The following is a 27,805-nucleotide window of genomic DNA, read 5'->3' on the forward strand; positions in this document are numbered from 1 at the left end:
CTGGGGGCAACTATACTAGCTATACTGGGGGCAACTATACTAACTTCATTGGGGGCAACTAGCTTCACTGGGGGCAGCTATACTGGGGAAAACTACTAGCTATACTGGGGCAACTATACTAGCTAATACTTTAAATTACAGTTAGCTCCGGTCATGACCACGCCCATTTTTGCCGCGAAGCACGCCGCAGGTTGTGGCCACGCCCTTTTTATTAGGGGGGGGTGTCTTTTAATACCCAGCACCGTGTGCCAAATGCCCTAGGTACGCCACTGCCTAGTGACCAACTGTGCAATGTTTGAGATCCCTGCCATTAACAGTGTAAGAATGGTTGCAGTTCATATTTTCCCAGTAAAATTTGTTTTTGGCGCCGCCCACTTTTTGTAAACTGAACACACAGACACTCGATGACCAAGTTTGTGAGCTTTCAGGTTCCTGGCTTCAAAAATGTGTGATTGGAAGGAGTTTGTCCACCAAGGAAATCTGATTGGCTGTATGTGGCCCCACCCCTTTAGTGAATTTTGAGCCCCAGTCACCCAATGACCGACTGTAGCAAGCTTGAAGCCTCTGCCATTAACAGTGTAAGAATAGCAGCAGTTTAAATATTCAGCTTGAAAATCAACAGGTGAATTTTAATTGGCTGTTGTAGGCTCCACCCACTTTCTTGAATCTTAATGTCATTCACCCAGTGACCAAGTTCGAAAATCCTGCGATTAACAGTGTAAGAATGGCTGCAGTTTACATTTTCTCGTTTAAAATAAATGGCTGAAATTTGATTGGCTGTTTTATGCTCCACCCACTTTTCCTGGATTTGCAACCTCGGTCACCAATGGACCAACAGTGCCAAGTGTGGGGACTCTGGCTTGATTACTGTGAGAATGGCAGCCTTTTACATTTTTTCCATTGACATGAATGGGTGGAATCTGATTTGCTGTTTGTAGCTCCGCCCAGGTGTGCAGGGGGGACACGAGACCCCCAGAGCATATCATCCCAGATAGTAAGGGATCTGTATACCAAGCTTCATGCAAATCGGTCAAGTCGTTTTCGAGTGATCGTGGCACACACGCACACACACACACGATTTTATATATATTTAGATAAGTCGGGGGAGGATTGCGGGGTGCTTCGGGGGAGCCAGCGCTGGACTGCCTGCAGCTACAGGGATGGGGAAGCCTCGTTGGGACCCTAAGGCTTCCCCCTCCCAAAGTGAGTACCCCCCAGGGGATGTTTTTTTTTGTACAGGTTTTCTATAAATGTTTTGATGGCTGGGATAAACGGGCAAATAAAATGGGTGGGTTTTATTTATAGTAGCATTCAGAGCAGGGACAAGGTCCTCCAGCACCCAAGGCTGAGACACCAAAGTGCGCCCCTCCATCCCTTCCACCCCAGCCATCACACACTGATTGCTATTAGACTAAGAGGCGCCGCAGGGCCCACAACCTCCCCAACACCTTAATATCTAGTTATCTGACTTGCAGTCACTGCTATGTATTCCATTTTCTTATTTCTTTCTGCTTCATACACAATTAGGAATTACAGCTGAATGAATTGTGCTCCCCCTCCTACACTGCGCCCTGAGGCTGGAGCCTCTCCAGACTATGCCTCGGCCCGGCCCTGGTAGCATTGCTTATTTTAAAAGTATAGAGGATGGAATTGGAGAAATAGTGTATTTAAAAATTTTTTTTCCCTTATTTGTTTTTAAGACATTCACACTACGGGCTTGATTCCCAAAAGAGTGCTAACTGATAGCACAGCTGTTTTCGCGCTGTTTTTCATATTGCGCATGATCGCGAATTTTCACACTAAACGATAACATTTTCGCGCATAAACGCGCATTTTCACGCACAAACCATATCGGTTTCGCACGAAAAGTTGCGTTTTCACGTGAAAACCGTTATTGATTCGCGCAAAAATTTGCAATCGCGCACAATGCGAAAATTTGCGCGGAAACGGCTGTGCTATCAGTTAGCACTCTTTTCTGAATCAAACCTACATGTAAAACTTTCAATGTAAACCACAGGATTGCGTGAATATACACAAAATATATATTTTTTTTATGATGCAGGTTACAAATACAAAACATCCAGTATCTTTACATAAAATGAAGCAGTGCAAAGAGCAATAATCGGGCCACCATCAAAATATTCTGGGCCCAACCTTTTAATTCATTCTTCATTTATTTTATCTACAGACGAGCTGAATATTTGTTGTAGCCAGTTGTTAAAAAGGAACTTCTACTGAATGCACTGTATTTCTCGGCATATAAGATGTTCCGGACTAAAAGACGCACCTAGGTTTAGAGGGCAAAAACTAAAAATATACCAAAGCTGGTGTGTCCATAGTCCAAGAGCATCTTGTAGATGTTCTCCCCCCAATTATTGTACCCCCCTTGTACCTCATGTGCCCTTTGGGTAACCTGTGTCTTCCATGTGTCCCCATCTGTTCCCTTCCATGTGTCCCTGTGTGTCCCCTTCTGCCCCCGTGTGCCACCTTCTGTCCCCCTTGTGTTCCCTTCTGTCCACTGTGTGTCCCCTTCAGCCCCACCCCGTGTCCCCAGAGTGTCCCCTCCTGTCCCTCATGTGTCCCCTTCTGCCCCCCCATGTGCCCCCTACTGTCCCCATGTGTCCCCTTCTGCCCCCGTGTGCCACCTTCTGTCCCCCTTGTGTTCCCTTCTGTCCACTGTGTGTCCCCTTCAGCCCCACGCCGTGTCCCCAGAGTGTCCCCTCCTGTCCCTCATGTGTCCCCTTCTGCCCCCCATGTGTCCCCTACTGTCCCCATGTGTCCCCCCTCCCCTTGAACAAATGAAGCAGCAGCACCATGGCACACCTCTTCCATCAGAGCCCGCAGCGATCAGAAACCTATATTCTTCTGCACAGCTCCCCCTAGTGCCGGGTTTTGCTGATCGCGTCAGACACAATGCGGGGAGTCTCCAACATCGCGGCTGGTCATCAGTTCCTATCGGCAGACGTTCATAAGTCGGGGACTCCCTGTATTTGGATTATAAGACGCAGTGAATTTTTCTCCTCACTTTTGAGGGAGAAAATGTGCATCTTCTATTCGAAAAAATACGGTAATTGTAATGAATAAATTGTTCCAATTTGACAATCTTCATTTATAAACCATTCTGTCGAGGTCTGACCATTGTAAAATCTTTTCTCATCCTGATTTACATACTTAAAGAGAACCCGAGGTGGGTCCCTCTATGGGAACCCAATACCTCCGTCCCTCTTTCTCCCTCATTTGTCCCTCTTTCAGGATTGATGTACAGATTTATGTAAATATATGTATTTTTCTACTGAAAATTGTGTTTAATTGATTCCAAACTTTATTCCCATCTTTTAAATTGATATATTTCTTATTTTCAAATGTTAATATGTAGGAAAACGACCCAGGATAGAAAGGACCAGCGTGGTTTGAATTATAAAACAAAATATTTTGCTTATGACATCTTTATAGTATGCGGTACTTGAGGGGTGTGTCAGGGGCGTGGTTAGAGGTGTGGCAGGGGTGTGGTTTAAGTGTCCCTCTTTCTGATCTCAAAAAGTTGGGAGGTATGGCTAGCAAATGCGGAAAGGCACTGGCAATAGCAATATATGCTACCATTCAGATGGAAAACATAAAAAGTAGACCCTGAACTGTTGGTTGGTGGAAATTTTTTTATCCAGTGAGAATGGGACAACTTTTCACTTTCAAAACTTCTTTTTCAGTTCCTAAATGTTTACAGAGTGTTTTCAAAATTACACAAACGCTGGTGCACATGGCAGGGGCCCTGAGCTCTGCCACTGCCCGGGACCCCCGAATCCCCAGGAAACACCAATAGGGAGTGCAGGTGAGCCCCGGTGCTGCCACCACCAGGGGATTCACCCATACTGCCTCTATATAATGCTGAATGCAAAACACACAACAGCTCGTCAGCCAATCAAGTGCAATGGTATACACCCGTGCCTGCAGTACCAAATCTAGCAGGAATTGCATAAGTTCCTAAATGTTTACAGAGCTTTTTAACCACTTTTTCCACCACTACAGTATATCTACATCCTCTGTGACTTCATCTAAGCCACGAATCAGTAGATATACGTCTTGTAGCAGAAGCAGTGCTGTGCAGGATTGGGCTTGCTCCTGTACACACCCCTGGCACTATCTGAAGCAGCACTAATTGGTGAACGGGAATATATGTTCGCAGATGTAACGCAACGTGTGCACTGTGAACAGCACAATTGATTTTACAGTGCTGTGAGTTAGGCTGCGTTACTGGCTGCTGTAATGTGCGCCTGTAACGTCCCACTGTGAAACCAGCCTTAGAGTCAGACTTTTATTCTGAGAAAATACAAAACATGCAGTAAAATGGGAAACTCCCTAAGCAACACTTGGGTACTGGATGATTCTTTAATTTTTTTAACCTTTGATTGTCTAAATTATGTACAGAATTTAGTTGTCAGTGCAATGCTACTGTGTTTTCCCCAAAATAAGACAATGGGCCTGATTCACAAAGCGGTGCTAACAGTTAGCACGCTAGTGAAAAGCCCTTTATCACGCCTAAACTCAGTTTAGGCATGATAAGTTTAGGTGTGATAAGTTTAGGCGTGATAAGTTTAGGTGTGATAAGTTTAGGTGTGATAAGTTTAGGTGTGATAAGTTTAGGCGTGATAAGTTTAAGCACCAACTGGGTTAGCACCGCAGTGCACAGCTGATCAAAAGTTTTGCGCTAGCAAAGTCTGGTGCACTTTGCATTGAGTTTAATGGCGCTGCTTTGCGTGCGGGACTTTGCCCGCGATCTAAACTTATCTAAACTTATCATGCCTAAACTTATCATGCCTAAACTTATCATGCCTAAACTTATCATGCCTAAACTGAGTTTAGTCATGATAAAATGGTTATCACGCCTAAAGTCTTTAACTGGGTTATCACCGCTTTGTGAATCGAGCCCAATGTCTTATATTCATTTTTGCTCTAAAAGATGTGCTAGGGCTTATTTTCAGAGGATGTCTTATTTTTGGGCAAACACTGGTAGTTTTCCTACACAAAATGTATATACTGTACGCCATGCTGAAACACAAGCAGCATGCACAGAGCTTGTGTTTTGCAGATATTGGGTTTGATTCAGTAAACCGTGCTAAGTGTTAGCACGCCTGTGAAAAGCCCAATATCATGCCTAAAGTTAGTTTAGGAGTGATAAATTCACATCGCGCGCAAAACTTTGCATGGTGCGACGTTAAGGTCGCACCCAATGCGACCTTATAGGCGCATCGGGTGCACCATTTTTGTCGCACCGTGATGCAGCATTTACTAAATTCACATCGCACGCAAAGTCCCGTGCGCAAAACTTTGCGCGCACACAGCGTTGTGCACGCGCAAAGATTTGCGCACGGGACTTTGCGCGCGATGTGAATTTAGTAAACGGTGCTAACCCAGCTAGCACCCTAGCTATTACGCCCTAAGTCTTTAGGCGTGCTAACTGGGTTAGCACCGTTTACTGAATCAAGCCCATTGGCTGTCACTTACAAGAAATTGATTCTGCTGATCATGTGGGTAAGGCCCAGTGCACACCAAAACCGCTAGCAGATCCGCAATACGCTAGCGGTTTTGGGAGCTGATTTCAGAGCGATTCTAGGTATGTTTAGAGAGGTTTTCTAAACATACCTAGCGGTTTTGGGTGCGTTTTTGTGTAGCAGATTACACATATTGTTACAGTAAAAGCTGTTACTGAACAGCTTCTGTAACAAAAATGCCTGGCAAACCGCTCTGAAGTAGCGTTTTTCAGAGCGGTTTGCGTTTTTCCTATACTTTACATTGAGCATGAAACGCTTCCGAAAACCGCAAACGCGCAGCAGGAGGCACGTTTGCGGCTTGGCAAAAACCTCAAACCGCCGGTGTGCACCATCCCATTGCAATACATTAGCCAAGCGTTTTTCCAGGCGGATGCGGCCGGCGGATCGCTCCAAAAACCGCTCGGTGTGCACTAGGCCTTAGAGTCTATTTCTTGTAGGCAGAGAACTCTGTCAGGCTCCCCAGAGCATAGGATAAGCTGTCAGGAGGGCTGGCTCTAACAAAAACACAAATTGCCTGACACATATACAGGACTGTGTAGAACTCACATTATACTGCTGCTCTCTTGTATCCAGGCTTTGTATTCAGCGTGACTTGCTGGTGTCATGTGGGCTGCTAGTTAGGGGCTTAAAGGGAACCAGAGACGAACTGTATTAAAAAAATGAAAAAGCTTTTATACATACCTGGATCTTCCTCCAGCCCCATAAGCCTGGATCGCTCCAACGCCACCGTCCTCCGCTGCCTCTATCGCCGCTACCGGGTCCCGTCACTTCCGGCGGACGCGGCAAATTGTACGCAAGAGCAGGGACTCCCTCTATAGCCTTACGCATGCGCCTGCGTGGTATGGAGGTGCATGCGTAAAGATATGGAGGGAGTCCCTGTTCTTGCATACAATTGGCCGCGTCTGCCGGCAGTGACGCACAGCGCTTGCGTTGACTGGCTCAACTGGACGAAAGTACGGGACCCAGTACCGGCTGATAGAGGCAGCGGAGGATGGCGGTGTGGGATCGATCCAGGTTTATGGGGCTGGAGGAAGCCCCAGGTATGTATAAAATCTTTTGTCCAACGTCTCTGGTTCTCTTTAAATTGTTTATGTCTTACATTTCAAGCATTCTTGAAATTCCTGCTAGGTCTTATTCTCAGGGGATGTCTTACTTTAGGGGAAACACAGTATATATTAGAACTCTGTAAATGTAAACCGAGATATGAGTGGAAGTACAGCACAAACCACAAAGTAAAAAGTGTAATGTACGTATACAATAAGCATGTATGGCTACCCCTTCTACAGACATAATAAATTACATGTTATACATTGATACAATGATGAACATATAAGATAATTTACAGTAAACTCATCTCACACATTTTTTGGGGTACATTTGCATTTGAAGGCATTTAAATGTTTCATTTTTTTTCTTTGACCATCGTTTGATTTGCCTTTGAATGGTGTTTGGTATCAGCCAAGGCAGCTGAGAAAGGACTTCAAACACGGGATAAAAGGAAAGACCATGTTTGGAACAATGGAACACAAAACAAAGTTCAATATGTCTTGGCTGTCTGCGTCCCTGCTGAGATGGTGCTACTTTTTTGAGAGACAGGGTCACGGGAAACAGGAAGTGAGATGAAATCTTGTGTAATCACCTACATATTGACACCTTTTTTAAATTTAGCGAGGTTCATGTAAGGGGTGTCAGTGGAGCCTTTTCTATGGCGACGCCTCCTTCTTATCCAAACAAGAAGAATGATGATGAGGATCAGAACGTTGCAGGCAAAGATTAGGCCATATAGATGCAGCGGATGAGGGGGGTCATGAGGGGGTTCTTGAGGGGGTCCTGTACAAAAGATAAAACATAAGATAAGGTTCAGCACAACTTTTCAACATGGACAATTGGGTTTATTCTTCCTAAACTTGCCCTCAGCTTCAGCAATGCCTTAAAGGGAATCTGAAGTGGAAATAAACGTATGATATAATGACTTGTATGTGTAGTACAGCTAAGAAATAAAGCATTAGCAGCACAGATATGAATCTCATATTGTTTCCAGTACAGGAAGAGTTAAGAAACTCCAGTTGTTATCTATATAGTTACATAGTTACATAGTTATTTGGGTTGAAAAAAGACATACGTCCATCGAGTTCAACCAGTACAAAGTACAACACCAGCCTGCTCCCTCACATATCCCTGCTGATCCAGAGGAAGGCGAAAAAACCCTTACAAGGCATGGTCCAATTAGCCCCAAAAGGGAAAAATTCCTTCCCGACTCCAGATGGCAATCAGATAAAATCCCTGGATCAACATCATTAGGCATCTATGAAAAATAACTTGTCTGATCTCTCTGACTTTAACAGTTGCAGAGAGCTCTGTCTTCTGAAGCTTATTATCTCAAGTGTCTGTCACTGTATTTTTTTTTTTCTGCAGAGGGAAGTTCAAAAAGTCATTAGCCTACTCTGTGAAATCATTTAAAATGCTGAGTGTAGTGTGTAAACTGCAAATATTACAGAATGATGCAATGCTACAAAAACAAAGCAAAGCAAAAAACTATAAAACTGAAAATAAAAATATGAAACTGTTTTCTTTGCTACTAAAGTTCTATTAATTATCCGTACTACACATACAATTCATTATATCATATATTTTTTTCACTTCAGTGTCACTTTAAAGTAACCCAGAAATAAAACTGGGCAATATAAACAAAGCATCTTCAGATACATAACCGTACATAACCCGTGGTTGAAGAGACACAGTCGGAGCTACGGAGGAGCTACGGAGGTTTGGGCACCACCACAGGCACCCATTGTAACACCCAAGATCAGCGGCTGCAGTGAATTTGGGCAACAGTGGCGGACCGAAAAAAAAAAAAAATAGCAGGTGACAGAGAAATAGCCACTATGACGGGCTACTACAAATAAGAAAAGAGGCTACTAATATAGATACTATGAAAAATGTTGGCTACAAATAAGCACTGGAGGGAAGAAAATGGCAAGGGAGCGGGTTTACATAGATTAGGTAGTTTAGTGTTAGGCATAGATAGGGTAGGGTTAGTGGTAGGACTAAGTTGGGCGAGGTTAGCATTAGGAGTAGGTAAGAGGAGGTTAGGCCTCGTTCAGACTATACGCGCTGCCGTGCGCATTTTGGCAGCGCGTATAGTGTGCGACACGCAAGAACGGTAGAAGGGCATAGACAGCCCTTCTACCGTTCCCATCATATGCGCTGCGTGGCAGCGCGATTGCGCTATCGCGTACTGCACGCATTTTTGGGAATCGCAGCACAGATCCCATTCATTGTAATGAATTGGATCTGCAGCGCAGCGCATAGGAGCGCAGATGGCGTGCGATCGGACGCGTTGCGTTCCAATCGCACAGCCATCTGCGCTAAATGATGTGAACGAGTGTTAGCACTAAGGGGGGGAGGTTGATGTTAACCACCTTAGCGGTATTGACGAGCTCAGCTCGTCCATTACCGCAGCGGTGGATTGCTCAGCCTCTTGTGGGTCTTTTTTGACAATTTTTTTTAAAACACGCAGCTAGCACTTTGCTAGCTGCGTGTTTCACTCCATCGCCGCCGCTACGCGCCGCAAAAGAGGGCCTCCCCAGGCCTAGTGTTGGGCGAACATCTAGATGTTCGGGTTCGGGCCGAACAGGCCGAACATGGCCGCGATGTTCGGGTGTTCGACCCGAACTCCGAACATAATGGAAGTCAATGGGGACCCGAACTTTTGTGCTTTGTAAAGCCTCCTTACATGCTACATACCCCAAATTTACAGGGTATGTGCACCTTGGGAGTGGGTACAAGAGGGAAAAAAATTTAGCAAAAAGAGCTTATAGTTTTTGAGAAAATCGATTTTAAAGTTTCAAAGGGAAAACTGTCTTTTAAATGCGGGAAATGTCTGTTTTCTTTGCACAGGTAACATGCTTTTTGTCGGCATGCAGTCATAAATGTAATACATATAAGAGGTTCCAGGAAAAGGGACCGGTAACGCTAACCCAGCAGCAGCACACGTGATGGAACAAGAGGAGGGTGGCGCAGGAGGAGAAGGCCACGCTTTGAGACACAACAACCCAGGCCTTGCATGAGGACAAGAAGCGTGCGGATAGCAATTTGCATTTTGTCGCCATGCAGTCATAAATGTAATACAGATGAGAGGTTCAATAAACAGGGACCGGAAACGCTAACCCATCACAGATGTTCATTGTTCATGTTACTTGGTTGGGGTCCGGGAGTGTTGCGTAGTCATTTCCAATCCAGGATTGATTCATTTTAATTTGAGTCAGACGGTCTGCATTTTCTGTGGAGAGGCGGATACGCCGCCGATCTGTGACGATGCCTCCGGCAGCACTGAAACAGCGTTCCGACATAACGCTGGCTGCCGGGCAAGCCAGCACCTCTATTGCGTACATTGCCAGTTTGTGCCAGGTGTCTAGCTTCGATACCCAATAGTTGAAGGGTGCAGATGGATTGTTCAACACAGCTACGCCATCTGACATGTAGTCCTTGACCATCTTCTCCAGGCGATCGGTGTTGGAGGTGGATCTGCACGCTTGCTGTTCTGTGTGCTGCTGCATGGGTGTCAGAAAATTTTCCCACTCCAAGGACACTGCCGATACCATTCCCTTTTGGGCACTAGCTGCGGCTTGTGTTGTTTGCTGCCCTCCTGGTCGTCCTGGGTTTGCGGAAGTCAGTCTGTCGGCGTACAACTGGCTAGAGGAGGGGGAAGATGTCAATCTCCTCTCTAAAGTCTCCACAAGGGCCTGCTGGTATTCTTCCATTTTGACCTGTCTGGCTCTTTCTTCAAGCAGTTTTGGAACATTGTGTTTGTACCGTGGATCCAGAAGGGTATAAACCCAGTAATTGGTGTTGTCCAGAATGCGCACAATGCGTGGGTCGCGTTCAATGCAGTCCTAGGCCGAAGAGGTCATAGCCTAGGGTCACAAAACCTGTTTATTTGGCAATTTCAATGGTGGCGAGTCTGACGTACATAAATCGCAGCAATGGCCGTTAGCAACGTCTGAATCTCACGAAATGTCTCATGCAGGTAGAAGACATATTGTTAGACTTGGGCTCCAAAGATGGGTTCCCTACATCTCTGCAAACCAGAGTTACAGGGCTCCAAATTTGGTAAAATCCCCCATAGGCTTTCTTTTTTTTTTTTTTTTTTTTAAATAATTTTTATTGGCAGAAAACATTTATTACAGTCATTGTAATGAGACATATAGATATTGTTTAACATTGGAACAATAAAAGAGCAAGCAAGAAAAACATTCTGAGAAGAGTTACAATGTCCATTACTTATTGTTAGAGAATTAAGTATTATATTAATAGTACAGTTTTCTAACCATTTTCTTTTTTTTTTTTTTTAACCCACAGTCAAAGCTTAACAAAAGCCGTCAAAGCTGTATTTTTAGGTTTGAGAGCAGGGAAACTCAACAGTCTGTTCCTAGAGGAATACGAATTCTGGACAAACGAGGCAACCCCCTCCCCGGAGGGAGAAATCCTCTGTGACTATAGAACAGCCTTGACACTGATGATAAGTAACTTGAAAAAAAAAAAAAAAATAAAAAAAAAATAACTAACTAAACATAAAGTGAGACTATAGCTGACACTTACACATATCCTCGTATTCTTGTCGTTGACAAGAGTGTATTATGAATTTATGTCTGTATCTATCCATCCAATTTGCGCAAAGTAAGAGTAGGACTGAAAAATAGAGAGAGGAAAGGCGAGAAGGTAAACGAAAATATAAAAAAGATGGGAGGTCAATCACAGAGATGAGTCAGAAGCAAATTTAAGTTTACATTTACAGTAGTGTAAAAGTACAACAGAATCTCAGGTGACATTTCTGATCAGGAATAGACCTTAGATTCCAACGTCCAGACAACCCAGGTCTCCAGCAATGTGTTTAGATAGGTACCACTTGGTATATTTAAATGGGTCCATAATATTCAATAGATTCGTTCTAGGGACATAACTTTTTATATATGGAGTCCATAGTTTAAAAAATTTAGCTGTATTTTTTGACTTACATTGCTCGGCGTCAAATTTATTGATATACATTAATTTATTCATGGTATCTATTAGTTGTCTGGAAGTTGGAGGGGAGGAATAGACCCATTGTGTCAATATACACTTCTTGGCTGCAAGAAGAACTAGGTGTTCGAGTGGCTTCAATGAGGCCTGATTAATGGTTGATGTGGAGGGTTTTATGATATGAAAAAGCGCATCCCATGGATTATTGTCTCTCTTAACAGATGTCAGTCTCAGGCACATGTCCCTTGCTTTTAGCCAAAATTTTTGGATATAGGGGCAGGACCAGAGTAAGTGAAATAAGTCTGGGTAGTCCTGCATACATTTGGGACAGGAGGTTAGATAATCAGTTTTCCCTGAGGGTTGTTTGAAATTAAATGCATAATATCCTTTATAAATAATTTTTATCTGCATTTCACGCCACGTTTCTGCTACGATATTCGAACATATCTCGGCCCATCCCCTCTCCACTAAAGGTCCCAATACTTCGACATTAGTCTGAAGTGCCTTTGCCCAAAAAGAAAGATGACTGAAAGAGGCAGATTTGAGTTTAAAGGATCGAAGTTCCCCGTATAGCTCTGAAATAGATTTTTTTTCTGACAAATCACCTAGGATCTTATTGAACTTTTCATGGGAGGGGAGGGACATCTTTGGACCTATCGTGGAGTTTACGTAATGTTTCAGTTGGTAGTATCCCAGGACTGAATTTGTAGGGAGTTTAAATTTTTTCTGCAATAGGGAGAAGCTCAATAGCCGAGCGCCTGAGTCAAGTACATCTGCCAAGGTTATGATTCCTTTGTTTTCCCATATCTTTGATATTATTGTACCCTGTCCCCCTGGGAAATCAGGAGAAGACCATAGCGGCATTAAAGGAGAGATGTGACCTGGGAGAGAAAGATATTTGCGAAACTCTCTAAATGCGAGGCAGGTATCACGTAGTAGTATATTCTTCTTTATTTTATCAGGAAGCGAAATAATTTTAGAGTGTAGGATTCCTGCCAAGGACCATGGTGTGCATAATTCCTGTTCCAAATTAGTGTTTGTAAAGAAGCTCGTTTGGCCTAGCCAATCTCTAGCGTGCCTGATAATAGAAACTAAATTATAGGCACGTATATTAGGGAAATTAACCCCAATTGCCTCTCTTGGGTTCTGTAAAAGCCTCAATGGGATTCTGGCTCTCTTACCTTTCCATAGGAAAGCTTTAAATGCCTGAGTTAGAGTCTGAACATCCTTGTGTTTTAGTAGCAGTGGCAAGGTCTGTAGGGGGTATAAAAGTCTGCCAAAGCTAATCATTTTGATAAGGTGGCATTTCCCCAGAAGAGAGAGGGGTAAGTTTCTCCAGTGTTGTAATTCATTAATTACTTTTAGAATGATGGGTGTATAGTTTAGGTGGTAAAGTTTTGTCGCGTCCCTGGGTATCTTTATTCCTAGGTAGTAAATGTAATCACTAGCTAACTGAATTCCTGCACTTTGTATTAGCTGTCTAATGTTTTGGTTAGAGAAGTGAGGATCTAAAAATAGAATCTCAGATTTGGATTTATTTATATGTAATCCTGAGAACCCCCCAAAATGATCTAAAGAATTAAAAATCTTAGACAGGTCATGCTTAGGGTTGCCTGCAAAAAGCAGGATATCGTCGGCAAATAAAGAGCAGTGAATGAATGTTTTGCCTAGGGCGATACCTTGAAAAACTGTTCCTGATCTAAATAGTTCTGCTAGTGGTTCGATAGCCAAATTAAACAATAAAGGGGAGAGGGGGCAACCCTGACGAGTGCCTTTGCAGAGATGTATAATAGGAGATGCTACCCCTTCCACTATTATCCTAGCCGATGGGGAATCGTACAGTGAATGTATGTATGCCAAAAAGGTGCCTTCAAATCCCATTTTTACCATGACCATATCCAACCAGTCCCATCTTATACTGTCAAAGGCCTTCTCGGCATCCAGGGACAAAATGGCCCCCGGACACCGAGAGGGCCCCCCCAGCCTAGCATGTTCCAAAACTGCCATGACTCTTCTAATGTTTAAAACTGCCGACCTTCCCTGTACGAAACCCACCTGGGAGTCCTTTACTAGGTTAGGAAGAAGAAATGCCAGACGCTGTGCCATAATCTTAGATAGCAGCTTGATGTCACAATTAAGCAGCGAAATGGGTCTATAAGATCCGGGGTCAAGCAAATCTTTATTTTTTTTAGGGAGGACCCTGATAAAAGCTTCTTGAGCTGTGGGTGGAAATTGTTCTTTCTTTAAAATATGATTGAATAGCTTGCCCATGTATGGGGTAATGTCTTTTTTAATGCTCTTAAAGAACCCAAATGAAAAGCCGTCAGGTCCTGGTGCCTTATCATTGGAACCAGACTTTATGGCCTCCAATATCTCTTGGTCTATTATCGGTGCATTTAGCAATTCCCTATCTTCCTCAGAGAGTCGAGGTAATGGTAGCTTATCTAGAAACTCAGGCGCACCCGCGCCGATGGCTGGGGGTGGTTCATATAAGTTCTGGTAGAATTTATGAAAGACTTTAGCAATGCCAGCAGGTTCAGTATGTAGTGTGCCTGTTTGGTCTTTGATATGAGTAATATGTTGGATTTTGCGTTTACCGCGTGCTATGTTCGCTAAGAGTTTGCCTGCTTTGTTTCCAAATTTAAAGAAATTCCAATCAGTTTGTGATCTCCAGAACATAGCATATCTATTGTATATTAGGTCCAAGGTTTGTTTAGCATCAAGCCATTTACGTCTAAAAAATTCAGACATGTATTTAATATAATCGTTGTATGCCTGTCTAGCTGAAGTGGATGCTTTAGTGTATTCATCAAATGTTTTTTTCCTTCGCCTGCTGACATATGCCAAAATCTCACCCCGGACAACCGCTTTTCCCGCTTCCCAGAATAATATCGGATCTTTGGCATGGCTAGCATTATTTCGAGCATAGTCGAGCCACCACATCTGCAGTTGGTTTAGGAAATCTTCATCTTTAAGCAGATGGGATGGAAACCTCCATTGCTTGAACATAGAGTTACTACGTCCTGTCAGGGATATTTGTAGAGAGATGGGGGAGTGATCTGATATGGTAATTTCAGCGATAGAGGCCTTAGAAATTGACCGCATTGTATGCGGGTTCACCAGGAACAAGTCAATACGAGAAAGTGATTTATGCACTGGGGAATAAAAAGAGAAGTCGCGGTGCAATGGATTCAGAAAACACCATGCATCTATCAAATTTAGGGACTCTGCAAAGGTGTTGACTCTTCTATCGTTTTCATTTGCTTCTCTGGAGAAGGGGTATTTTTCTGTCTGTTTCCTATCCTCAGTCGCATTCAAAACAGCATTCCAGTCTCCTCCGAGTATGCATAAAGAAGAGGGGTCTATAGCAGACACCAAAGATGTAATTTCCGAAAGAAAAGGCCCGTTACCTGTGTTAGGCCCATATAAGTTAAATATAGAGAGTTGGGAGCCCCTAATGTCTAGATCCAACTGAATCCACCTCCCTTCTTTCATGTCCGATTTATGATGGAGAATTTGACATTGTAGTGATTTATTAATTAGAATTAGTGTTCCTGATTTCCTTCCGTTAGCGGGGGCCCCTATGACTGTACCAACCCATAATTTTTGCATCATCTTATACTCATCTGGCGTTAAGTGAGTTTCCTGGAGCAAGGCGATGTCAGCCTTCAATCTATGTAGATGTCTTAAAACTTTCACTCTTTTCTCCCCAGTCCTCAAACCCTTCACGTTCCAAGAGACAATGTTTCCCATAGGCTTTCATTGGGCCTCCTATTTACAGTTCCAAAATCTCACATCTTTTCAAAGGGCAATTACTCAGCAGTGGCAAATTTTCTAGAATTGTAGGGACCCTTAGGGGGAACATGACTGGTGAGTTTCGGGCCCCTAGGCCGAAGAGGTCATAGCCTAGGGTCACAAAAACCTGTTTATTGGGGCTATTTCAATGGTAGTGATGGTGGCGTACATAAATCTCAGCCATGGCCGTTAGCAACGTCTGAATCTCACGAAATGTCTCATGCAGGTAGAAGACATATTGTTAGACTTAGATTCCAAAGATGGGGTCCCTACATCTCTGCAAACCAGAGTTACAGGGGTCCAAAATTGGTAAAATCCCCCATAGGATTTCATTGGCTCCCTATTTCACTTTCCAAAATCTCACATCTTTTCAAAGGGCAATGGCTCAGCAGTACCAAATTTTCTAGCATTGTAGGGACCCTTAGGGGGAACATGACTGGTGAGTTTCGGGCCCCTAGGCCGAAGAGGTCATAGCCTAGGGTCACAAAAACCTGTTTATTGGGGCTATTTCAATGGTAGTGATGGTGACGTACATAAATCGCAGCAATGGCCGTTAGCAAAGTCTGAATCTCACGAAATGTCTCATGCAGGTAGAAGACATATTGTTAGACTTGGATTCCAAAGATGGGGTCCCTACATCTCTGCAAACCAGAGTTACAGGGGTCCAAAATTGGTAAAATCCCCCATAGGATTTCATTGGCTCCCTATTTCACTTTCCAAAATCTCACATCTTTTCAAAGGGCAATGGCTCAGCAGTACCAAATTTTCTAGCATTGTAGGGACCCTTAGGGGGAACATGACTGGTGAGTTTCGGGCCCCTAGGCCGAAGAGGTCATAGCCTAGGGTCACAAAAACCTGTTTATTGGGGCTATTTCAATGGTAGTGATGGTGACGTACATAAATCGCAGCAATGGCCGTTAGCAAAGTCTGAATCTCACGAAATGTCTCATGCAGGTAGAAGACATATTGTTAGACTTAGATTCCAAAGATGGGGTCCCTACATCTCTGCAAACCAGAGTTACAGGGGTCCAAAATTGGTAAAATCCCCCATAGGCTTTCATTGGGCCTCCTATTTACCGTTCCAAAATCTCACACCATTTCAAAGGGCAATGGCTCAGCAGTGGCAAAACTCACCAGTCATGTTCCCCCTATGGGTCCCTACAATGCTAGAAAATTTGGTACTGCTGAGCCATTGCCCTTTGAAAAGATGTGAGATTTTGGAAAGTGAAATAGGGAGCCAATGAAATCCTATGGGGGATTTTACCAATTTTGGACCCCTGTAACTCTGGTTTGCAGAGATGTAGGGACCCCATCTTTGGAATCCAAGTCTAACAATATGTCTTCTACCTGCATGAGACATTTCGTGAGATTCAGACTTTGCTAACGGCCATTGCTGCGATTTATGTACGTCACCATCACTACCATTGAAATAGCCCCAATAAACAGGTTTTTGTGACCCTAGGCTATGACCTCTTCGGCCTAGGGGCCCGAAACTCACCAGCCATGTTCCCCCTAAGGGTCCCTACAATGCTAGAAAATTTGCCACTGCTGAGTAATTGCCCTTTGAAAAGATGTGAGATTTTGGAACTGTAAATAGGAGGCCCAATGAAAGCCTATGGGGGATTTTACCAAATTTGGAGCCCTGTAACTCTGGTTTGCAGAGATGTAGGGAACCCATCTTTGGAGCCCAAGTCTAACAATATGTCTTCTACCTGCATGAGACATTTCGTGAGATTCAGACGTTGCTAACGGCCATTGCTGCGATTTATGTACGTCAGACTCGCCACCATTGAAATTGCCCAATAAACAGGTTTTGTGACCCTAGGCTATGACCTCTTCGGCCTAGGACTGCATTGAACGCGACCCACGCATTGTGCGCATTCTGGACAACACCAGTTACTGGGTTTATACCCTTCTGGATCCACGGTACAAACACAATGTTCCAAAACTGCTTGAAGAAAGAGCCAGACAGGTCAAAATGGAAGAATACCAGCAGGCCCTTGTGGAGACTTTAGAGAGGAGATTGACATCCTCCCCCTCCTCTAGCCAGTTGTACGCCGACAGACTGACTTCCGCAAACCCAGGACGACCAGGAGGGCAGCAAACAACACAAGCCGCAGCTAGTGCCCAAAAGGGAATGGTATCGGCAGTGTCCTTGGAGTGGGAAAATTTTCTGACACCCATGCAGCAGCACACAGAACAGCAAGCGTGCAGATCCACCTCCAACACCGATCGCCTGGAGAAGATGGTCAAGGACTACATGTCAGATGGCGTAGCTGTGTTGAACAATCCATCTGCACCCTTCAACTATTGGGTATCGAAGCTAGACACCTGGCACAAACTGGCAATGTACGCAATAGAGGTGCTGGCTTGCCCGGCAGCCAGCGTTATGTCGGAACGCTGTTTCAGTGCTGCCGGAGGCATCGTCACAGATCGGCGGCGTATCCGCCTCTCCACAGAAAATGCAGACCGTCTGACTCAAATTAAAATGAATCAATCCTGGATTGGAAACGACTACGCAACACTCCCGGACCCCAACCAAGTAACATGAACAATGAACATCTGTGATGGGTTAGCGTTTCCGGTCCCTGTTTATTGAACCTCTCATCTGTATTACATTTATGACTGCATGGCGACAAAATGCAAATTGCTATCCGCACGCTTCTTGTCCTCATGCAAGGCCTGGGTTGTTGTGTCTCAAAGCGTGGCCTTCTCCTCCTGCGCCACCCTCCTCTTGTTCCATCACGTGTGCTGCTGCTGGGTTAGCGTTACCGGTCCCTTTTCCTGGAACCTCTTATATGTATTACATTTATGACTGCATGCCGACAAAAAGCATGTTACCTGTGCAAAGAAAACAGACATTTCCCGCATTTAAAAGACAGTTTTCCCTTTGAAACTTTAAAATCGATTTTCTCAAAAACTATAAGCTCTTTTTGCTAATTTTTTTTTCCTCTTGTACCCACTCCCAAGGTGCACATACCCTGTAAATTTGGGGTATGTAGCATGTAAGGAGGCTTTACAAAGCACGAAAGTTCGGGTCCCCATTGACTTCCATTATGTTCGGAGTTCGGCCATGTTCGGCCCGAACCCGAACATCTAGATGTTCGCCCAACACTACACGTGACCCGTTCGGCCAATCACAGCGCTAGCCGAACGTTCAGGTAACGTTCGGCCATGCGCTCTTAGTTCGGCCATATGGCCGAACAGTTTGGCCGAACACCATCAGGTGTTCGGCCGAACCCGAACATCACCCGAACAGGGTGATGTTCTGCAGAACCCGAACAGTGGCGAACACTGTTCGCCCAACACTACCCAGGCCCATTGCGCAGCCTGGCCAATCACCGCCAGGCTGCGCTAAGGGGTGGACCGGGACTCCCCCTGACATCGATGACATCGATGACATCATTCCGATCGTCGTCATGGCGACGAGGGAAGCCCTAACAGGACATCCCGTTCAGAGCGGGATTTCCTGTTGGGTATGATCGCCGGCGGCGATCGGAGGGGTGGGAGGGATGCCGCAGGGAGGGGGGAATCATGTAGCTAGTGCTCAGCTAGCTACATGATGAAAAAAAAAAAACGTGAAAAAAACCCACCCGTGGCCGAGCGCCACAAAACAATCAAACGCCAGGGGTGCTATGGCAAAAAATTGTAAAATTTAAAATATGTGCAAACATAAACAAATATGAAGTACATATCTCCCAGAGTAAAATGAGCCATAAATTACTTCTCTCCTATGCTGTCACTTACAGTAGGTAGTAGAAATCTGACAGAAGTTACAGGTTTTGGACTAGTCCATCTCTTCATAGGGGATTCTCAGCAAGGCTTTTATTCTTTATAACGATATTCCCTAAAAAGGTTTTAAACAATGATGCTGGTCAGCTTCCCTGCTTGCTACACAGTTTTGGGCATTTGCCATCCACTGAGTGCTTTTGAAAATAAATAAATCCCTGAGAATCCCCTATGAAGAGATGAACTAGTCCAAAACCTGTCGGTAATGTCAGATTTCTACTACCTACTGTAAGTGACAGCAACATAGGAGAGAAGTAATTTATGGCTCATTTTACTCTGGAAAAAATGTACTTCTTATTTGTCTATGTTTGCAAATATTTTACATTTTATAATTTTTGGCCATAGAGCCCCTTTAAGGGTAAGGAGAGGGGAAGTTAGTGTTAGAAATAAGGGGGAAGGTTAGTGTTAGAAATAAGGAGGAAGACTAGTGTTAGGAGCAAGGGGGGATGGTTAGTGGTAGGAGTAAATGGGGATTAGTGTTAGACTAGGGAGTAGGAGGTTAGTGTTAGGACTAGGTATGGGGTGGTTAGTGTTAGGACTAGGTGGAGGAAGTTGGTATAAGGAGTAGATAGGGCGAGGTTAGTGTTAGGAGTGGGGGGTTAGTGATTATTTTTACTTGGATTATTAGTGTTAGCAGTAAGTCGGGAAGGTTAGTGTTAGGAGTAAATGGGGAGGTTAGCGTTAGGAGTAGGTTGGGGAGGTTAGTGTAACTTAGAAGTAAGTGGGAGGGATAGTGTTAATAGTAAAGGGGGGGGGGGGGTTATGTTAAGTGTAGGTGAGAGCTGGTTAGTGTAAGGAGTAGGTGGGGAGAGGTTAATGTTAGGACTAAGTGGGGGGAGGTTAGTGTTAAAGCGGAACTGAAGATCTTAAAATACCAAAGAGTTTCACTTAACTGGGGCTTCTGCCAGCCCCTTGCAGCCTTCCCGTCCCACGCCGGTCCTCCACGATCCTCCGTTCTCCCGCCGCTAGCTAATTTCATTACCGTTACCGCAACTGTACCTGCGCACCCCAGGGCCCAGGCCACGTGTAGCTTTCTTCGCGTTCCAGCCCGCAATAGCGTACTGCACTTGTACAGTTGCCTAGCTAAACAGTACTATACCCCACTCTATATACATACCATGAACTCTGTATTAAATAGTAAAATTGAATTGAAAGTATATTAACCTCGGGAGAGCCATGGAATCCAGTCTTCAAGCACAGCAGAGCCCACAAACAGCAGAAGAAGTTGGCCATCACCACTGCAAGTACTGCCTGTGATCTTTGCTGGTTGGTTGAGACTGCTAAATCAAAGGGACTCTATATGTTATTTATCCACTAGCGTGTTATTACACAAAAAAGGGATCCATTGGGCTTCATTGTTTTTAGTTTTATAGTTACTTTTAGTTAAGGGAGGATAGAGGAACATATGGGAGGTTTGTAACACAGTATGCCTTCTGCCCCCCCCCCCCCCCCCCCCCGTGAATGTCACCATCACTGCCTGCAGCTGGCCGCCCAACCATCTGCATTGTGCAATGCAGCCCCTTGTAGGTAAGCAACAGCGCTCCCCCAGCCCCACTGTGTTATGAACCTTTGTTACGGGGAGGTTCTTTGTAAAAAAAAAAAAAAAAAGTTCACGGTGCTCAGTGCCCTTTAAGTATGTCCTGCTGTCCTCGTATTTATATCTTGTTGGTGCACCCATTACATGACAATGCCTCCCAACTATTCGAGATCAGAAAGAAGGACACTTAAGCCAAACCATTGCCACACCTCTAACCACGCCCACAGCACAGCCCTAGTCATGGCCCTAGTCACGCATACCATAAAGATTTCATAAGAAAAATATGTTGTTTTATCAATCAAACCACACTGGTCCTTTCTATCCTGGGTCATTTTCTTTCATATTAACACTTAAAAAAATATATCAATGTAAAGGATGGAAATAAAGTTTAGAGACAATTAAACACATTTTTCTGTACCAAAATACTTATATTTACATAGATCTGTAGATCAGTCCTGAAAGAGGGACAAATGAGTGAGAAAGAGGGACAGAGGGACGGTGTTTTTAAAGCGGGACTGACCCTCCAAACGAGGGTTAATTGGGGGCATGACCCAAACACTAACTGTGGGAGCTGGATGTGAGAGCTGGCTGGCTTGAGAGTGACATAGACATGAGAAGAGAGGCATCATAAAACAAAGTACTGTTATGGGAGGGGAAGGGCTGTACTATAGGACCACTGACATAGGCGCCTCCTGGCTGCAGGGGTCCCCAAAAATGTGTGTGTGTTAAGGGGATCATTAGGAATTTTTTGTTATGGGATCCCACAGAGGCGTAGCTAGAGATTACAGGTGCCCATAGAAGATTTTTGATGAGCCTATCAGACCAAGACACGCGAAAGCAATGCCACCTACCCCTATTCTATGGGATATAAGTATAAGTTGACTGGCTAATGTTCATTCCTATGTTATGTACACTGCCCTGAGATAAAGTGAGACCATGGAAAAAAACAGGAAAATAAATAGTGAACACATTACCGCTTGGGCCCTCTTTGCTCCAGGGCCCCATAGTGGTTGCTATGGCTATTGCTACGCCCCTGGGACCCCATGATTTGCAGTCACAGACCTGGCTGCACCACTGCTGCCTCTGCCTGTCTCTTGTGCCCTCTTCTCTCATCAACTAGCCATTAGCCAATCTACGAGGAGGCAAGAGAGTGACCCATATGGCCCATACTCACGGGCTACAATTGTCGCCCGTGAGTATGCGCCGTTGCATGGGCGCGCACCCCGAACCGTCGCCCGTCGCTGATGTCGCCAGGCGATTGGCGCGGTCAATCGCCTGGCGACAGTCGCCGCCGCAACTCCGCCGCAACTGTCGCTAGTCCGCGTGAGTACGCGGACTAGCGACAGCAACCTCCATTGAAGTCTACGGAGCTTCCGGCGGGGGGAGGAGGAACGTCGGCGACAGCTTCCATCGCGCCGCTGGTCCCTCTTCCGTGTGTGTACGCGAAGGGACCTGGCGAGGAGCTGTCGCCGGCCTGTCGCCCACACGCTCACGTGTGCTGGCGACAGGCCACAAATGCTGCCCGTGAGTATAGCGGGAAGAACGAAACAACGCAGTAGTTTGTTTTTGTTGTTTTTGTTATCACGAGCATCAGCAGCAATTAGTGCGGTTTCCTGACCACAGCTTTAAGCTTCATTAGCTCGCTCTTTTGGTCTAGGAAGTTGGCTTGCATCATAGTTTGCTTGCGAAATAAAATTATACAAGTATTAGCCACTAGCTAGGAGTAAAAACATACAGATGAATTGCAGAAGTAATGTAGCGTAGCTGCGTAGGCATTGATTGATGTTTACTCTGGAGGTAGAAGAGAGTATGATGGGGGGAGGGGGAATATGGCCAGTGGTGGGGGAGGGGAGGAAGCAGATAAGAGAGAGAAAAATATAGTGGTGTATTGTAGGTGGCATGAAAGGTATGCTAGCTGTTTTATTATCTACTAGCTGGTCGCCCGGCGTTGCCCGGGTATGTAATTGGCTAGTGTTAGCTCTGTCCACTTTTTCTAATCCTAACACACAATTACCTAGTTTGTGAGCTTTGCGGTCTTTGGCATCAATAATTGGCTGTGGCTCCACTACTTTGAAAATCAATAGGTGAATTTTGATTAGCTTTTGTAGGCTCCACCTACTTTTCTGAATATTAATTCCAATCACCCACTGTGCAAAGTTTAGGAACCCTGCCATTGACAGACAGTGTAAGATAGGCTGCAGTTTACATTCTGGCAGTTAAATTTTTATTTTTCTCCACCCACTGATGTCCTGATGTTTCCCGGGTATGTATTTGGCTGCTGTTGGCTGTAGCTAGTGTTGGGCGAACATCTAGATGTTCGGGTTCGGGCCGAACAGGCCGAACATGGCCGCGATGTTCGGGTGTTCGACCCGAACTCCGAACATAATGGAAGTCAATGGGGACCCGAACTTTTGTGCTTTGTAAAGCCTCCTTATATGCTACATACCCCAAATTTACAGGGTATGTGCACCTTGGGAGTGGGTACAAGAGGAAAAAAAAATTTAGCAAAAAGAGCTTATAGTTTTTGAGAAAATCGATTTTAAAGTTTCAAAGGGAAAACTGTCTTTTAAATGCGGGAAATGTCTGTTTTCTTTGCACAGGTAACATGCTTTTTGTCGGCATGCAGTCATAAATGTAATACATATAAGAGGTTCCAGGAAAAGGGACCGGTAATGCTAACCCAGCAGCAGCACACGTGATGGAACAGGAGGAGGGTGGCGCAGGAGGAGAAGGCCACGCTTTGAGACACAACAACCCAGGCCTTGCATGAGGACAAGAAGCGTGCGGATAGCATGCTTTGTACCACCATGCAGTCATAAATGTAATAAAGATAAGTGGTTCAATAAACAGGGACCACGCGGCAACGCTAACCCAGCAGCAGCACACGTGATGGAACAGGAGGAGGCGCAGGAGGAGAAGGCCACGCTTTGTGAGACACAACAACCCAGGCCTTGCATGAGGACAAAAAGCGTGCGGATAGCATGCTTTGTACCGCCATGTAGTCATAAATGTAATAAAGATAAGAGGTTCAATAAACAGGGACCACGCGGCAACGCTAACCCAGCAGCAGCAGCAGCAGCAGCACACGTGATGGAACAGGAGGAGGCGCAGGAGGAGAAGGCCACGCTTTGTGAGACACAACAACCCAGGCCTTGCATGAGGACAAAAAGCGTGCGGATAGCATGCTTTGTACCGCCATGTAGTCATAAATGTAATAAAGATAAGAGGTTCAATAAACAGTGACCACGCGGCAACGGTAACCCAGCAGCAGCAGCAGCACACGTGATGGAACAGGAGGAGGCGCAGGAGGAGAAGGCCACGCTTTGTGAGACACAACAACCCAGGCCTTGCATGAGGACAAAAAGCGTGCGGATAGCATGCTTTGTACCGCCATGTAGTCATAAATGTAATAAAGATAAGAGGTTCAATAAACAGGGACCACGCGGCAACGGTAACCCAGCAGCAGCAGCAGCAGCAGCAGCACACGTGATGGAACAGGAGGAGGCGCAGGAGGAGAAGGCCACGCTTTGTGAGACACAACAACCCAGGCCTTGCATGAGGACAAAAAGCGTGCGGATAGCATGCTTTGTACCGCCATGTAGTCATAAATGTAATAAAGATAAGAGGTTCAATAAACAGGGACCACGCGGCAACGGTAACCCAGCAGCAGCAGCAGCAGCACACGTGATGGAACAGGAGGAGGCGCAGGAGGAGAAGGCCACGCTTTGTGAGACACAACAACCCAGGCCTTGCATGAGGACAAAAAGCGTGCGGATAGCATGCTTTGTACCGCCATGTAGTCATAAATGTAATAAAGATAAGAGGTTCAATAAACAGGGACCACGCGGCAACGGTAACCCAGCAGCAGCAGCAGCACACGTGATGGAACAGGAGGAGGCGCAGGAGGAGAAGGCCACGCTTTGTGAGACACAACAACCCAGGCCTTGCATGAGGACAAAAAGCGTGCGGATATAGCAGCAATGCTTTTTGCCGCCATGCAGTCATAAATGTAATACAGATGAGAGGTTCAATAAACAGGGACCGGAAACGCTAAACCATCCCAGATGTTCATCGGTCATGTTACTTGGTTGGGGTCCAGGAGTGTTGCGTAGTCGTTTCCAATCCAGGATTGATTCATTTTAATTTGAGTCAGACGGTCTGCATTTTCTGTGGAGAGGCGGATACGCCGATCTGTGATGATGCCTCCGGCAGCACTGAAACAGCGTTCCGACATAACGCTGGCTGCCGGGCAAGCCAGCACCTCTATTGCGTACATTGCCAGTTCGTGCCAGGTGTCTAGCTTCATGCCCGGTTTCAGGTCCAGCGGTGCCAGCCACAAATCCGTCTGTTCCTTTATTCCCCTCCAAATTTCCTCCCCTGTGTGCTGCTTATCCCCAAGGCAGATCAGCTTCAGCAACGCTTGCTGACGCATGCCAACAGCTGTGCTGCACTGCTTCCACGATCCTACTGCTGCTGGTGCTGGGTTAGCATTTCCGGATGAGGTACAGCTTTGAGATGCGTTGGAGGAGAAGGAGTCAGAGAGGTAGGTGCTGCTGTTGTTATCCAGCTGTTTGCGGCGTGGGCAACACCCGCGCCGTAGCAGGTGAGGAATCGCTGCCAGGCTCCACAAGGTTCACCCAGTGCGCGGTAAGGGAGATGTATCGACCCTGGCCGAACGCACTCGTCCAGGTGTCAGTGGTGAGGTGAACCTTGCAGGCAACGGCATTCTTCAAGCTTCGGGTTATTTAGCTGACCACGTGCTCATGCAACTCAGGCACTGCAGAGCGCGCAAAGTGGTAGCGGCTGGGAACCACGTAACGTGGGATGGCCACTGACATCATGCCCTTGAAGCTGTTTGTCTCCACCACTCGATATGGCAGCATTTCGCAGGCCAGAAGCTTGGCTATGCTGGCTGGCTGTTACTGCCACGGCCCGGGGGTCATTTGCTGGCAATTTCCTCTTGTGCTCAAACATCTCAGAAACAGACAAGTCAACCGTAGCGCTGCACACCGAAGGGCTGTTGGTTGTTGTGTTTGATGAACACTGGGAGACCTCAAGAGCACTAGTCCGGAAAGTGACAGTGTCAGCATCGTCTGATGTTTGTGAATGTTGTGAACCACGCAATGGCTGGGCTACTGCTGCTGCTGAGGCGGGTCTGGTGGTGAGTCTGGTGAACCCAAGGGAGGCAGTGTTGCTGGTGGTACCCTGTCCTGCCGCGTTTGCCCACAGAGTGGGATGTTTGGATAGAATGTGGCGGCTCATGCTGGTGGTGGAGAGGTTGTTAATACTTTTCCCCCTGCTCAGGCGGGTCTTGCACACCTTGCAAATCGCCATGGTAACATCCTCAGTGCAGTCTTCAAAGAAAGCCCAGACTTTAACTGGCTGAGGACTCGGACCTCGTGCGTGATGTGCTGGTGCTGCTTAACCCACTGCTGGACGCTTGAGAGGTCATCCAAGTAATTATCTGGTCCTGTTCTTTTGGATCTGTGAGGGTTGTTGTCCTGGACAACATGGGCAGTATTGAGTGGGTTTTCTTGGGTGCTCCCCTGTGGCCTGTACGTGAACCGTCAGGGGAAACACCTCTTCCCTTGCCCCTCCCTCTTTCACCGGATTTCTTCCTCATTTCACTTATCCTTAAAGTACACGCTGACTGGCAGCAGTACAGTGGCAGTACAGAAATGCTATACAGTGGTGGGTGAGCGGTGTACCACTATTGTCAGCAGTGACACAGAGCACAATGCTATACAGTGGCGGGTGAGCGGTGTACTACTGTTCCCAGCAGACACAGAGTGGAAGTAAACACAATGCTATATAGTGTGGCTGAGCCGTGTACACAGAGTGGCATTAAACACAATGCTATATAGTCTGCTATATAGTCACCCCGAACAGGGTGATGTTCTGCAGAACCCGAACAGTGGCAAACACTGTTCGCCCAACACTACTGGGAGGGAACGCAGATTTTAGTACCTAAACACACGATACAACATGTTTTCCGGGGTCGGACTCTGAGGCACATACAGATGGTCCCGATCATCATCCTCATCATACAACTCTTCTCCTGAGTCTGACCCACCCACCACCTCTGCCACCCCAACATCCCCAGACACAGACCCCTCATCGTCCTCAACATTAACTTGGGATGCTGGCCTGAGCCAGACCTCCTCCTCCACATCAGGCCCCATCATCTCCTCAATGGCAGCCCTCATTAATCGCTCTGGCGACGGACTGATGGACACAACGTTCTCCTCCGGGGAGGGCTGCTGCTGACCACTGGCTGCTGGGGTGGATGTTATAGCTTGCGTGGGGCGTTGGCTGTTGCTGTTGTTGGGAGTGCTGCTCACAGCGGAGGTCTCTGGGGAACTCATGTTGAGCTCATATAGTGGTTGACGGTGAGTGGAGTATTACTGATCCCAGCAATATACACACTGACTGGCAGAGTACGCAATGCTATATAGTGTGGCTGAGCGGTGTACACAGAGTGGCAGTAAACACAATGCTATATAGTCTGGCTGAGCGAGCGGTGTACTACTGTTCCCAGCAGAATCAGAGTGGCAGTAAACAATGGTATATAGTCTGGCTGAGCGGTGTACATAGAGTGTCAGTAAACAATGGTATATAGTCTGGCTGAGCGAGCGGTGTACTACTGTTCCCAGCAGAATCAGAGTGGCAGTAAACAATGGTATATAGTCTGGCTGAGCGGTGTACACAGAGTGTCAGTAAACAATGGTATATAGTCTGGCTGAGCGGTGTACACACAATGCTATATAGTCTGCTATATAGTGTCAGTAAACAATGGTATATAGTCTGGCTGAGCGAGCGGTGTACTACTGTTCCCAGCAGAATCAGAGTGGCAGTAAACAATGGTATATAGTCTGGCTGAGCGGTGTACACAGAGTGTCAGTAAACAATGGTATATAGTGTGGCTGAGTGGTGTACACAGAGTGTCAGTAAACAATGGTATATAGTCTGGCTGAGCGGTGTACACAGAGTGTCAGTAAACAATGGTATATAGTCTGGCTGAGCGAGCGGTGTACTACTGTTCCCAGCAGAATCAGAGTGGCAGTAAACAATGGTATATAGTCTGGCTGAGCGGTGTACACAGAGTGTCAGTAAACAA

General features: G+C 45.8%; 1 protein-coding gene across 3 annotated transcripts in view; it reads right to left on the reverse strand.

Annotated features, from left to right (window-relative positions):
• Nucleotides 1-6,614: 6,614 nt before the first annotated feature.
• LOC137521940 (uncharacterized) overlaps nucleotides 6,615-27,805 on the reverse strand; it is a 50,451-nt gene continuing 29,260 nt past the window's right edge. For all 3 annotated transcript variants that reach the window (XM_068241892.1, XM_068241891.1, XM_068241893.1), the window contains one exon: nucleotides 6,615-7,376. In XM_068241892.1, the coding sequence (XP_068097993.1) occupies nucleotides 7,186-7,376 (191 nt within the window). In that variant the 3' untranslated portion in view covers nucleotides 6,615-7,185. The remainder of the gene's footprint in view (nucleotides 7,377-27,805) is intronic.

Source organism: Hyperolius riggenbachi, chromosome 6 (genome assembly GCF_040937935.1).
Source record: "Hyperolius riggenbachi isolate aHypRig1 chromosome 6, aHypRig1.pri, whole genome shotgun sequence".
In the NCBI taxonomy this organism is placed as follows: domain Eukaryota; kingdom Metazoa; phylum Chordata; class Amphibia; order Anura; family Hyperoliidae; genus Hyperolius; species Hyperolius riggenbachi.